This window comes from Penaeus japonicus, unplaced genomic scaffold (genome assembly GCF_977035675.1).
Source record: "Penaeus japonicus unplaced genomic scaffold, GWHDUDI00000001_assembly GWHDUDI00000002, whole genome shotgun sequence".
NCBI lineage: Eukaryota > Metazoa > Arthropoda > Malacostraca > Decapoda > Penaeidae > Penaeus > Penaeus japonicus.
This window is the reverse complement of record NW_028234404.1, coordinates 39,188,520-39,203,519: the sequence shown is the minus strand read 5'-3', so window position 1 is coordinate 39,203,519 and position 15,000 is coordinate 39,188,520. Positions and strand designations below refer to the sequence as shown.

The window sequence follows — 15,000 nt, the reverse complement described above, 5'->3', positions numbered from 1 at the left end:
ATTTCATAATCTAACTTTAATCAGGGTTAAAATCACGGGGCTTCTGATGACTTAAATAATTCCCATAGTCATCAGCGTTGTTAAATTCGTACTCAGCAGAATCACAGAGTCCTGTACAGCTAGTAGATGGTAGAAATGAACAATAATGATATTTATGTTCGGCAGTATATAGAAAAAATAATTTGTCCAAAGGGGTTCTCTTTCCGCCTGTTGGAAGATAGCATCTATAATACAGTTACGAGTAAAGAACAATAATGACAACAACAAAGGTAGGAACAGCGATGGTAAAAGAGTCTGATATTTGATATTTTCAGTAGTAAAGAAAAGAAAGTGAAAATATAGTGAAACATTCACGATACAGATTTAAATCTGTAGCTTCCCGACCAATCCCGTTTTCAGTCACCGTCCGACCCATTTGAATGTACCTAAACAGCTCAATCATAAGTGACGAGAAATCACTCCGTTAATACGTATACACACACGCAAACGAATACATTGTCTATTCATGATGCATATTTGTCAAACATTGTAACTGACCAAACCATGGACCGCCACGGACCCGCGTAAATTCGTACGCACTAACAAAATTTAACTTGCCTGAATAACTTCATGCAAATCCTTGTGCCTTTTCCATTTCGATGACATTGAATTTATGATGATTTGGTCAGTAATGGCTCTGTACAAAGGTATCCTTTGCCCAGTTTGATATGCATTAACTTCATATTTTCTCATAAATTTTGATGCATCATCTTCGAACTACACACACACAAATTTACATTTATTGACGCATAAAGAGACCAAATTTGAGCATACACGCACACATAAACACACACAGAAACACACACACATATTCACACACATAAACAATCACACATCCGAACGCCTACGTGTTCACAAAATAATGTCTTACCTTTCTGACCAAATGATTTTTGTCCCAGTTACCTAGTTAATTAGTAGTATGCAGAGTATTTTTATCCGCTAATTTGACAATATTTGTGTCAACTCTGCTGTGCGACTTATGCATAGCCAATTGATTCTAGGCTTTCAATTAAATATTTAGTTTTTGTTTAATAAATATTACTTAAATCCTTCAAACAATGTTAAAGGGAGGGCAGGTTCGTAGATGGGAGTAAATATGTAAGTAATGATGAGTTCGTTTGGAACATAGATGATAAATGAATGATGACATTTAGCCAAGTTATGCATAAATTATTTGGGTTATGAAAGCAAAGAAATGTATTATGATAGAATTCTTTATTCAATAAATATTTGCAATAGATATATTCATATCTGTTTCATTTAGGCATAAGTAGGGGCAGGTTCGTAGGCAGGAGCAGGCTTGTAAGCAGGAGCAGGCTTGTAAGCAGGGGCAGGCTTGTAAGCAGGGGCAGGCTTGTAAGCAGGAGCAGGCTTGTATTCAGGATACTGGGCCTCACCCTCGTAGCTGACCTCAGCCACGTAGCCAGAGTCGCCGTTGACATTGTAGGTGACCTTCTGCAGACGACCGTCGGGAAGGAGGACGTAGTAGGAACCCTGGGTGTTGTAGCCGTCACGAGTCTCCTGGTGACCGAAGTCGTTTCCGGAATAGTCGTCTTTAACAGCGTAGTTGAAGTCGTACTTAGCAGGAGCCTGAAAAATTGTAAAGTTAGTTTTGGAACGGAATTAATAAAAAATAGGACCTTAATTAGCAAGGTATAAGTAGAAAATCTTTAAAATGTAAGAGTTTGCTTACGTCATAAGTTGCCGGAGGAGCATAATCGTAGGAAGGCTGTGAAGGAGCAGCCAAGGAAACGGCCACGAGGGCGAGAGCGACGATGGTCTGAAATACAAGACGAAATGTTTAATGTGCAAGGCGTAAGTACAGATAAATAGGGATATACTAAGGTTTAACTTTAAGAGAACAAAACATCAAGAGTGTTATCAAAAGAAATATGGAGAGACAGAATATTACCAACAGTGTTAAATCTTTTAAGAATAAACAAACGTACAGTAAACCTGATTCGTACCTTAGCAAACATGTTGAAAGTAGATGTAGATCAGATGTGATGCATCAGACATCGAGCCGTCTCCTTTTATACAGTGTCTCGGAAGCACACCTTAGCCCCTCCCATTTTCACTGTCCAGCCGACCCTCACCTTGGCGAGGGCGAAAGTAAGTAGTATCTGCTGTTATTACCTCTGTATGAAGGATATTTTCCCGGATATTTTCCCAGCTATTAATTCCCAGTTTCATGATAAGCTGTTGATGAATTGCATGATTGGTTACATTCCTCAGTTATAAAGAGTCTATAGAAGATAAAGAAAAACTAAAAACAAACTCTTTACATATTTACCACACACATCTCTCTGTCTCTCTCTCTCTCTCTCTCTCTCTCTCTCTCTATATATATATATATATATATATATATATATATATATATATATATATATTATATTATATATGTGTATGTCTGAGTGTGTGTGTGCACGTGTTTGCATATATATATGCATATATATATATATATATATATATATATATATATATATATATATATATACACACACATATATATATACATATATTTATGTATGTATATTTACAATCTATATATTTCTGTGTGCGCGCGTGTGTATATATATGTGCTAGAACACATACACAAACAAATATACACACAAGTATATAAGTACACACACACACACACACACACACACACATATATATATATCATCATCATCATCATCATCAGCCTGTATCAATCCACTGCAGGACGTAGGCCTCTCTCAATCTTTTCCAGTCATTCCGGTCTTGTGTCCTCTGATTCCAGTTTACTCCTGCGAATTTTGCTATTTCATCCCGCCATCTAGTCATTGGTCTTGCCCTGGGTCTCTTTGTGTCGTGTATTACCCATTCTGTTGTTTTCTTTGTCCACCTGTTGTCCTGTCTCCGATATATGTGTCCAGTCCACTGCCACTTTTTCCTTTTGATGGTCTTGAGTATATCCTCTACTTTTCTTTGCTGCCTGATCCATGTGGCCCTTTTCTTGTCTCTTAAGCTAACTCCTAGCATAAGCCTTTCCATTCCTCTTTGGGCGCTTACTAATTTCCTTTCGAGTGCCCTGGTCGTAGTCCATGTCTCTGATCCATATGTCATGACGGGGAGGACGCATTGGTCAAAAATCTTTCTCTTTAGACATAGTGGCAGACTACTTCGTAATATATTACTATGTTTACCGAAGGCACTCCAACCTAGCCTGATTCGCCGTTTTATCTCGGCTTCGCAGGATGTACTCGACTGAATGAGTTGCCCTAGGTATACATACTCGTTCACTGCTTCTAGTACCTCGCCTTGTATTTGTATTTGCTTAACTGGGGTTCGACTGTTGAACATGACTTTAGTCTTTTTCATGTTCATTTTAAGGCCAATCTTCAGACTTTCCTTATTTAAATCGCTTATTAATTGTTGTAGTTCATCTGCTGACTCACCGAAAAGAACAATGTCATCTGCAAATCTTAGATTGCTTAAGTGCTTATTCTCTATTTTAATCCCTCTCTCTTTCCAGTCTAACTTCTTGAATACTTCCTCTAAGTAGGCTGTAAATAGCTTCGGTGAGATGGTGTCGCCCTGCCTAACACCCTTTTTTATTGGTATTTTATTGGTTTCTGCGTGGATTTTGACGGTCGCTGTACCATCTCTATATATATCCTCTAATAATCTGCAGTATATTTCCTCTACTCCTTGTTTACGAATTGCATCCAGTACTGCAGATATCTGTACCGAGTCGAATGCCTTTTCATAATCTACGAATGCCATACACAGGGGCTTCCTATATTCGTTTGTTTTCTCTCTTATTTGAGCTAGTGTGTGGATATGGTCTGTAGTTGAGAATCCACTGCGGAACCCTGCCTGTTCCCTGGGTTGTTTTGAATCTAATGTGTCGGTGGTACGGGCTATGATGATTTTTGTGAACAGTTTATAGATTACTGAGAGGAGGGTTATAGGTCGGTAATTCTTTAAGTCTTTTGTGTCTCCCTTTTTGTGTATTAGAATTATTATTGCGTTTTTCCAGGCCTTCGGAATTTTACCGACGTCTAGACATCTGTTATAAAGACTGGCCAGTTTTACTGCCGCAATCTCTCCTGCGTCTTGAATAAGATCTACACTAATGCCGTCTTCTCCTGGTGTTTTTCCTCTTTTCATGCTTTTTAGTGCCCTATTTACTTCATCTACCGTGATGTTTGGAACATCTCCAATTGTTGTGTTTGTCTCCGTATGTGGTTGGTCGTTTGAGTGGTATAGATTGCGATAGAAGTCTTCTATTACTTTGATAATTTCATTTTTATTGTATGTCGCCTCTCCGTTGGGTTTCTTTACTGCATACATTTGGTTTTTCCCTATTCCGAGCCTCCTCTTTGTTGCCTTAAGGCTGGTGCCGGCAAGCAGAGCTTCGTTTATTTTTCGTATGTTAAATTTGCGTACATCCTCTTTCTTCTTCTTGTTTATCGTCTTAGTCAGCTCTGTTGATTCTATCTTGTCTCTGATTGATGTTATTTTCATTTCCCTACTCTGTTTCATAAGCTCTTTCGTCTCTACCGAAAGCTTACTGAACCTTTCTTTTCCGTATTTACCCCCTATTTCAAGTGCAGCTTCCGTTAATATCTCACTGAATTGGTCGTTCATTTGGTCTATGTCAAGATCTTCGAGAGCTGAGTATTTGTTTCGGATGTTGATACTGAATTCCGTCGCCCTATTCTTGATGTTGGTTAGATTAGCGACAGGCTTTTGTATGAGCTTGTTTCGTTCCCTTCTTAGCTGTAACTTAACTCTACTCCTGACCAGTCTATGGTCGCTACCGACATTTACTTTATTGATAACGGTTACGTCTTGTACGGTGTCACGCCTATTGGTGATTATGAAGTCAATTTCGTTTTTAATGCCGGATGGTGATTTCCATGTCCATTTCTTCCCGGGTCTCTTTTCGAAGAATGTATTCATAATTTTAAGGGATCGAGCTCCGGCGAATTCTATCAACCTTTGCCCTCTCTCATTTCTGGTGCCTATTCCATGTTTCCCAACCGATATTTCTCCATCTTCCCTTATTCCTATCTTGGCATTAAAATCCCCCATAATCACGGTAAAATGGGTTTTTGCTCTATCGGTAGCTGCTTGCACATCTTCATAGAACCTCTCTATCTCCTCATCACTATGACTGCTGGTAAGAGTGTACACTTGGATAATTTTTAGGATATATCTGTTGTTTAGTTTCAGTATTACAGAAACCACTCTTTCGCTCACACTATAGAATTCCCTAACATTCTTTTCAAGTCGCTTGTGAACTAAGAAACCTACTCCTGATTCTTGTTTGCTATCCAAGGGTTTACCTCGCCAGTATGATAAGTGCCCATCATTTAGTAATTTCTGCTCTTCGCCTAGTCTCCTAACTTTAGAAAGTCCTACAATATCCCATTTAATAAATGAAAGTTCCTCAAGCAGTGTCAGAAGATCAGATTCAGTTCTCATGGTCCTTACATTGTATGTGCATAAGTACATCATCTTTAGGCAGCCTGGGTCTAACCAGAGATTCTTAGCGCCCTCTGCTCCGGAGCGATCCTGATCGCCGCCGTGACCATGTATATATATATATATATATATATATATATATATATATATATATATATATATATATATATATATATATATCAAGTAGTCTATATAAATAAAAACACACACACACACACACACCCACTCACACACAGACACACACACACACACACACACACACACACACACACACACACACACACACATATATATATATATATATATATATATATATATATATATATACATAAATATACATATATACATATATATATATATATATACATATATACATATATATATATGCATATACACTTATACATATATATATATATATATATATATATATATATATATATATATATATATATATATATATATATATCCACACGCATATTTACATATATATGCATATACATACATACATACATACATACATATATATATATATATATATATATATATATATATATATATATATATAAGCATATATACATGCATATACATATATATGTGTGTGTATATATACATATATATATATATATATATATATATATATATATATATATATATATATATATATAGAGAGAGAGAGAGAGAGAGAGAGAGAGAGAGATAGATAGATAGATAGATAGATAGATAGATAGATAGATAGATAGATAGATTAGATATATATATATATATATATATATATATATATATATATATATATATATACATATATATGTACAGACACACACATTTACATTTATATATATATATATATATATAAATATATATATATATATGTATATATATATATATATATATATATATATATATATATATATATTTATATGTATGTATTATTATCATTGTTATTATTATTACATAAGGGTTGGTAAAACCCACGATTTAATCAACCCACCTCGACTCCCAGGTGTACAAAACAGAATGACATCATGAAGGACGTGTTAACCCATCTCCCGACACCATCTCGCGGTCGTTAGGCAAGCTGTGTAAATTCCTGTGCGCGGGATCGATTCCAACCAAAAGTAATATCGAAATCTTGTCATAGAATTCTTTCTATATGTTAAACTCAGGACCGCAGAGCAGAGATCGTTGTCATCCTACTTGATATATGTATATATATATATATATATATATATATATATATATATATATATATATATATATATATATATATATACTGTATGCATGTATATACATATATGTATATATATATACATATACATATATATATATATATATATATATATATATATATATATATATATATATATATACATACACACACACACACACATGGCTTATGGGTATGTGTGCATGTATGATACATGTAATATCTCCAGATATCAGGTGAATGTCATTTAGATTAATTATTCCTACAGTGGCACCTTTATCCAGATATGTCTTTAAGAGCTAGATTACGTATGATCAGTTTTTGTTAGCATAATTCTAAAGAAGAAAATATCAGCTTCATGAATATGGTAGTTGCATGAATATATAGTTCTCTATATAATGATTTCAGTGAAGTTAATGCTGTGTTTTTGTAAACTACTTGCACATATGTTATACCAAACTGTTTCGGCAATCACAGATATTTAGCATCACTGCAGTTCCCTCAATTCTGATCTGATTAAATGCCGACGTATAAGAGTAACTATTTCTAATTGAGAGGAATTAAGGGTGTGGGATAAAGTACTATTATAAATCTTTAACCGAATTATAAGGAATTAAAATATTGTCAGTGTGCGTTACATGGACGTCGGTTTTGGCCTCATGTCAAAGATAGGATGTTTCGGTAATTTCTGACTATTAAGGGCAATAAAAATACATATTAATGAGGGTAGATTTTTCGTTTACTATATATTCACCTCAAATTTATTCACATATGTTTTAATTAGGCATAGATAAGGACGGGTTCCTAGGCAGGAGCAGGCTTGTACTCAGGTCACTGGGCCTGACCCTCGTAGCTGACCTCAGCCACGTAGCCAGAGTCGCCGTTGACAGTGTAGGCGACCTTCTACAGACGACCATCAGGGAACAGGACGTAGTAGGCACCTTGGGTATCGTAACCGTCATGGGTTTCCTGGTGACCGAAGTCGTTTTCCAACATAGACATGTCCAATTGTTTCTAGATTGACAATTAAATGGACAGATTTTTGTTTAAGAAATATTCCTTAATATTTTTAAACTTAATACCAAAGTGAGGGTAGATTCGCAGTTAGGAGTAAGCATAAAGGTTGAAATGAGTTCGTGGGGAGTAGGTTTGTAATGATTAGATAATCAAAAGATAATAACCTTTCGCTAAGTTACAAGTGCATCATTTGGGTTATCATAGTAAAGAAATGGATTATGATGGAATTCTTTATTCAATAAATAATTGCCATAAATCTATCCATATCTTATTCATTTAGGCATAAGTAGGAGCAGGTTCGTAGGCAGGGGCAGGCTTGTATGCAGGGGCGGGCTTGTAGGCAGGGGCGGGCTTGTAAGCAGGAGCAGGTTTGTATTCAGGATACTGGGCCTCACCCTCGTAGCTGACCTCAGCAACGAAACCAGAGTCGCCGTTGACAGTGTAGGCGACCTTCTGCAGACGACCGTCGGGAAGGAGGACGTAGTAGGAACCCTGGGTGTTGTAGCCGTCACGAGTCTCCTGGTGACCGAAGTCGTTTCCGGAGTAGTCGTCTTTGACAGCGTAGTTGAAGTCGTACTTAGCAGGAGCCTGAAAAATTGTGAAGTTAGTTTGTAACTAAATTAATGAACAATGGTACCTTAATTGGGAAAGTATAAGTAGAATATAATCAGAATGTAAGAGTTTGCTTACGTCATAAGTTGCCGGAGGAGCATAATCGTAGGAAGGCTGTGAAGGAGCAGCCAAGGAGACGGCCACGAGGGCGAGAGCGACGACGGTCTGAAATACGTGACAGTATGTTAAATATGTAAGTTTATATATATATATATAAATATATAAATAGATATATACTTAAGTATGAATATAACGAGGACGAGAAATGAAGAGTGCGATTGAAAAAGATATAGATAGAAACTGAAACCATTTTAGGTTGATATTTTCAAGAAGAGTATTTGTATAATGCTGTTATTTAAACGTGAATCGAACCTTAGCAAACATGTTGAAAGTAGATGTAGATCAGATGTGATGCATCAGACATCGAGCCGTCTCCTTTTATACAGTGTCTCAGAAGCACACCTTAGCCCCGCCCATTTTCACTGTCCAGCCAACCCTCACCTTGGCGAGGGCGAAAGTAAATAGTATATACTCTTATTAGCTCTGTATGAAGATTTTTTTTTCCGGATAATTTCCGGATATTAATTCCCAATTTTATGATGAACTGTTGGTGAATTATATGTGAGTACTTTTCTCAGTTATAAAGAAAATTATAAATAAATTCATCACAAAATTATTACACACATACTATCTGTGTGTATGTGTGCGTGTGTGTGCCTATGTTTGTGTATCTATATGTATATATATACATATATATATTCATATGTATATATATGTATATATATATGTATATATATACATATATATATTCATATGTATATATATGTATATATATATGTATATATATACATATATATATATATATGTATATATATATATATATAAGTACATATGGATGTTTATAAATGTACATTTTAAATATATGTACACACAAATATTTACTAATGTGGAAATATATATGTATGCAAATATATATACATATATATATATACATATAAATAAATATATATACATATATATATATATATATATATATATATATATATATATATATATATATACATATATNCACATGAATAGATAAATCCGTACATGTATATACAAAAGAGAAAAAGAACAAGAGATACAATGAAAAGTAATATATATATATATATATATATATATATATATATATATATATTTTTTTTTTTTTTTTTTTTTTTTTTTTTTTTTTTTTTTTTTTTTTTTTTTTTCATGAAGGAAGGTGAAAAGATAGTGTAAAATTTCCGCTACAGATTAAATTCCGTAGCAATCATACACACACTTCCAAAAAATACCGACCCATACCTTAGTAAGAGTGTGCCTAAGTAGCTTAATGATCACTGACGGAAAATCACTCGAGATGCATTAAATTGGCATTTCCACATTAATTTCGATATGTCATCTTGAACACAAACACACCTTTTCATATGTAGACGCAGAGACAGACACATACATAATGGATAACATACCTGATTAAACAGACAATTATGAACAAACACGCATACATAAACACACACACAATCACGCATTCGAACGCCTGTGTGTTCGGATAGTACTGGCTTACCGTGCTGACCAAATGGTTCCTATTGTAAGATACCTAATTAATCAGTAGAATGCAGCAGAATATTCTTATCTGCAAATTTAGCAATATTTGGACTTTAGTGTGCGTCCAATTGTTTATAGATATTTAGATTTTTGTTTAATAAATATTCTTCACACATAATGCTAACGTAAGGGCAGGTTCGTAAGAAGGAATAAGCATATAGGTAGAGATGAGTTTGTGGAGAGCAAATTTGAATAGCTAAATTATACATACATTGTTTGGGTCATCTTAATGAAGAAATATATCGTAGTAGAATTCTTTATTCAATAAATAATTGCCATAAATCTATCCATATCTTATTCATTTAGGCATAAGTTGGGGCAGGTTCGTAGGCAGGGGCAGACTTGTAAGCTGGGGCAGGCTTGTAAGCGGGAGCAGGTTTGTATTCAGGATACTGGGCCTCACCCTCGTAGCTGACCTCAGCAACGAAACCAGAGTCACCGTTGACAGTGTAGGCGATCTTCTGCAGACGACCATCGGGAAGGAGGACGAAGTAGGAACCCTGAGTGTTGTAGCCGTCACGAGTCTCCTGGTGACCGAAGTCGTTTCCGGAGTAGTCGTCTTTAACAGCGTAGTTGAAGTCGTACTTAGCAGGAGCCTGAAAAATTGTTAAGTTAGTTGGTATCTAATTAATCAGTAATGGTATCTTTCTGAGCTAGGTATGAGTAAAAAAAATCCAGAATGTAGGAGTTTACTTACGTCATAGGTTGCCGATGCCTAAAATAGATAAATTAGTATGTTACAGAAATAATCATTCACGAACCATAAATGAAGCCAGTATAAGTAGATTCCTAAAAATGTCATAGTTTACTTACGTCATAGGATGCCGGAGGAGCGTATCCGTAGGAAGACTGAGAAGGAGCAGCCAAGGAGACAGCCACAAGGGCGAGAGCGACGACGGTCTGAAATTGAAAACTGTTGAACTTTCGAATAGGTTTACAACCATACATCTATAACCCTACACACACATACATGATACAAATGTTAATAAATAAACATCTATATGTGAATGAGTATATACATACATATGTATATATATATATATACATACATACATATATATATATATATATATATATATATATATATATATATATATATATGAATAGAGAAACACATATATGTATATATATCATATATATTATATATATTGATATATACATAAATATGAATATATACATGCATATATATGTATATATATATGAACACACACACACATATACATAAATATATATATATATACATATATATATATATATATATATATATATATATATATATAAATATGTATATATATATATATGTATATATAGATAGATAGAAAGATAGATAGATAGATACACATACACATATACATTATATATGAATGAATAAATATATACATACATATATATATATATATATATATATATATATATATATATACACATATATATACTATTTGTATGTATGTATATGCATAATTGAATAGATATGGGTACGTAGATGAATAATCAAAAGTAAAGAGAGAGAGAGAACAAGTGATAAAAAGATGGACTTCAATAAATAATATCGAATATGAATGGAATTAGTGTCTTCGTACAATAATTCTATGATTTAAATCTAATTGATCCAAATGGAAAAAAACGGGAAAAAACGCACCTTCATGAACATGATGAAGATAGATGGAGATCGATTGAGAAGTATCGGAGGTGCCTTGCTTTTTATACGGCGTTACTCTCGTAAGCACACTCCAGCACCTCCCATTTCCTCTGTCCAGCCGGCTTTTACCTTGGCGAAGGCAAAAGTATCCTTTGATTATCTCAGAATACATTGTGAGTTTTATTTTCTGATATTGATAAAGGACTGGACTGACCATAGCAAGTATGAATATTATATATGAACACATTATAAAATTCCATGGATACCTAATGTTTATCACACTATAGATACGGTGCTATTCATCTTCCTACAGTAAAGGGATACACGCACACACAGACACACACACACACAAACAGAGAGACATGATTGCAGAGTAGATCGCTCTGCTTCTGTAATTAAACACACACGCAGATTATGTCAGTTGCAATTATAATTGCTATAAATGTCATAACAAAGACCAAAATAGGTTGAGTTAATAAAAGCATGGCACCATTCTCTCCTAGCACTAATAGGAAAAAAGTCCTCTGTCAAGTCTCTGCTAAACATTATTTCAACAGAATACCGACCTCCGGCAACCATCAGTTCAGTTCAGTTCAGAGAGATTTGCGAAGACTTCCCTTCGCCCTGGCTATATGCACAAGGCGGCCTGGCCTCTGTCAGCTGTAAGTGCTGACTCATATCACCATCATAACTGAATGCTTACCGTGGCGGTCGGATTGCCTGTAGGCGCTCCAGTTGCCAGGAGGCAATTCAGTTCAGTTCAGAGAGATTCGCGAAGACGGCGCTTCGCTCGGACTATATAGACGAGGCGAGTCCTGACTGATCAGATCATCATGACTGAATGTTTACCGCGGCGGTCGGATAACATCCTTTAGCTATTCAAACGCGCATTAACATGGGCACGCATGTGTACTCATGTATATATGTATCTTTCTCTGCCTCTTTCTCTTCCCCCCCCCCCTCTCTCTCTCTCTCTCTCTTTCTCTCTCTCTCTCTCTATATATATATATATATATAAATCTATATATACACATCTATGTATGTATGTATATATATATATATATATATATATATATATATATATACATACATACATACTCATGTATATATATATATGTATATGTATATATATATATATATATATATATATATACATACATACATATATATATATATATATATATATATATATATATATATATATATATATATATATATATATGTATATATGTATATATATACATACATACATACACATGTATATATATATATATATATATATATATATATATATATATATATATATATATATATTTTGGTATATATATGTATATATATATACATATATAAATATATATGTATAATATACATACATATATATATATATATATATATATATATATATATATATACATATATATACAGTACAACCATGTTCCTGCCTACAAACCTGCCTATGTTTACAAGCCTGCTCCTACCGATGTTTAAGTGAAACAAATATGAAGACTATGAAAACCTTTACCTTTTTATATAATTTAGCCGAATGGTATTTATCATTCAGGCATTTCTATTTTTATTAGATAGTAGCGAAACTTCATTTCTCCTATATCTCAAGAACAATTTTTATTTTATTTTGAAATAGTATTCAAGTGTTACCGGAATTTCACCGATTTTTTGTCTTAGTTTATCATTTTTTGGACGATGAAAACCGACTGTCATGATTATAATTCTAATGATACATACACACACAAAAGAAAGATTAATCAGAAGTTAAACAACAGAAAAATGCTCGATCAACTATTTCGAATTTCGTCCAAGCAACATATAAATCACGTTATGTATTGTTCACAGAATTCGAAAACGGCGGTAGACTTGTAAGTAGGAGATTATTTATACTATCTGGGCAACACCCTGGTAGCTGACCTCAGCCACGTAGTCAGAGTCGCAGTTAACAATGTAGAGTCAGACGACTGTTGGGAAGGAAGATGTAATAAGAAACCCTGGGTGATGTAGCCGTTGCGGTCATCCCTAAAGGCCGAAGTCGTTTTCGGTGTAGTTGTCTATAACGATTGAAGGTCGTATTCTAGTATGTAACATACTGAAATGATTGTTATAAAGAGGCATTTCATAATCTAACTTTAATCAGGGTCAAAATCACGGGGCTTCTGATGACTTAAATAGTTCCCATAGTCATCAGCATTGTTAAATTCGTACTCAGCAGAATCACAGAGTCCTAGTAGATGGTAAAATGAACAATAAAGATATTTATGTTCGTCAGTATATAGAAAAATTAATTTGCCCTAAGGGGTTCTCTTTCCGCCTGTTGGAAGATAACATCCATAATACAATTACGAGTAAAGAACAATAATGACAACCATTAAGGTAGGAACAGTGATGGTAAAAGAGTCTGATATTTGATATTTTCAGTAGCAAAGAAAAGAAAGTGAAAATATAGTGAAACATTCACGATACAGATTTAATTCTGTAGCTTCCCGACCAATCCTGTTTTCAGTCACCGTCCGACCCATTTGAATGTACCTAAACAGCTCAATCATAAGTGACGAAAAGCCACTCCGTTAATACCTATGCACATACGCAAACGAATACATTGTCTATTCATGATGCATATTTGTCAAACATTGTAACTGACCAAACCATGGACCGCCATGGACCCGCGTAAATTCGTACGCACTAACAAAATTTAACTTGCCTGAATAACTTCATGCAAATCCCTGTGCCTTTTCCATTTCGTTGACATTGAATTTATGATGATTTGGTCAGTAATGGCTCTGTAGAAAGGTATCCTTTGCCCAGTTTGATATGCATTAACTTCATATTTTCTCATAAATTTTGATGCATCAGCTTCGAAACACACACACACATTTACATTTACTGACGCATAAAGAGACCAAATTGAGCATACACTCACACATAAACACACACAGAAACACACACATATTCACACACATAAACAATCACACATCCGAACGCCTACTTGTTCACAAAATAATGTCTTACCTTGCTGACCAAATGATTTCTATCCCAGTTACCTAGTTAATTGGTAAAATGCAGAGTATTTTTATCCGCTAATTTGACAATATTTGTGTCAACTCTGCTGTGCGACTTATGCATAGCCAATTGATTCTAGGCTTTCAATTAAATATTTAGTTTTTGTTTAATAAATATTCCTTAATGCCTTCAAACATTGTTAAAGTGAGGGCAGGTTCGTAGATCGGAGTAAATATGTAAGTAGAGATTAGTTCGTTTGGACATTTAGTCAAGTTATACATAAATTATTTGGGTTATGAAAGCAAAGAAATGTATTATGATAGAATTCTTTATTCAATAAATATTTGCAATAGATATATTCATATCTGTTTCATTTAGGCATAAGTAGGGGCAGGTT

The 15,000-nt window shown here is 34.4% G+C and overlaps 5 protein-coding genes across 5 annotated transcripts in view; all 5 read right to left on the bottom strand.

Annotated features, from left to right (window-relative positions):
• LOC147472357 (uncharacterized) overlaps positions 1-645 on the bottom strand; it is a 3,736-nt gene extending 3,091 nt beyond the window's left edge. The window contains exon 1 of the mRNA XM_086545369.1: positions 598-645. Within this exon, the coding sequence (XP_086401495.1) occupies positions 598-645 (48 nt within the window). The remainder of the gene's footprint in view (positions 1-597) is intronic.
• Positions 646-1,239: 594 nt separating this feature from the next.
• LOC147472356 (cuticle protein 19-like) lies at positions 1,240-2,062 on the bottom strand. Its single transcript, XM_086550985.1, has 3 exons — positions 2,007-2,062; positions 1,733-1,819; positions 1,240-1,629 (listed from the first exon to the last, which is right to left on the bottom strand). The coding sequence occupies exons 1-3, from the start codon at positions 2,016-2,018 to the stop codon at positions 1,300-1,302; spliced, it is 429 nt and encodes a 142-aa protein (XP_086407111.1). The 5' UTR covers positions 2,019-2,062; the 3' UTR covers positions 1,240-1,299.
• Positions 2,063-7,978: 5,916 nt separating this feature from the next.
• Positions 7,979-8,758, bottom strand: LOC147472355 (cuticle protein 7-like). The gene is made up of 3 exons (XM_086551036.1): positions 8,702-8,758; positions 8,408-8,494; positions 7,979-8,305 (listed from the first exon to the last, which is right to left on the bottom strand). Exons 1-3 carry the CDS (start codon positions 8,711-8,713, stop codon positions 7,994-7,996), a joined length of 411 nt encoding a protein of 136 aa, XP_086407162.1. The 5' UTR covers positions 8,714-8,758; the 3' UTR covers positions 7,979-7,993.
• A 1,499-nt stretch (positions 8,759-10,257) lies between these two features.
• On the bottom strand, positions 10,258-11,633 carry LOC147472354 (pro-resilin-like). Its single transcript, XM_086551143.1, has 3 exons — positions 11,595-11,633; positions 10,769-10,855; positions 10,258-10,551 (listed from the first exon to the last, which is right to left on the bottom strand). The coding sequence occupies exons 1-3, from the start codon at positions 11,604-11,606 to the stop codon at positions 10,258-10,260; spliced, it is 393 nt and encodes a 130-aa protein (XP_086407269.1). The 5' UTR covers positions 11,607-11,633.
• Positions 11,634-14,917: 3,284 nt separating this feature from the next.
• Positions 14,918-15,000, bottom strand: part of LOC147472353 (uncharacterized) — a 3,311-nt gene continuing 3,228 nt past the window's right edge. Inside the window, exon 4 of the mRNA XM_086545358.1 lies at positions 14,918-15,000. This exon is cut by the window's right edge and continues 307 nt beyond it. Coding sequence (XP_086401484.1) covers positions 14,978-15,000 — 23 coding nt within the window. The 3' untranslated portion in view covers positions 14,918-14,977.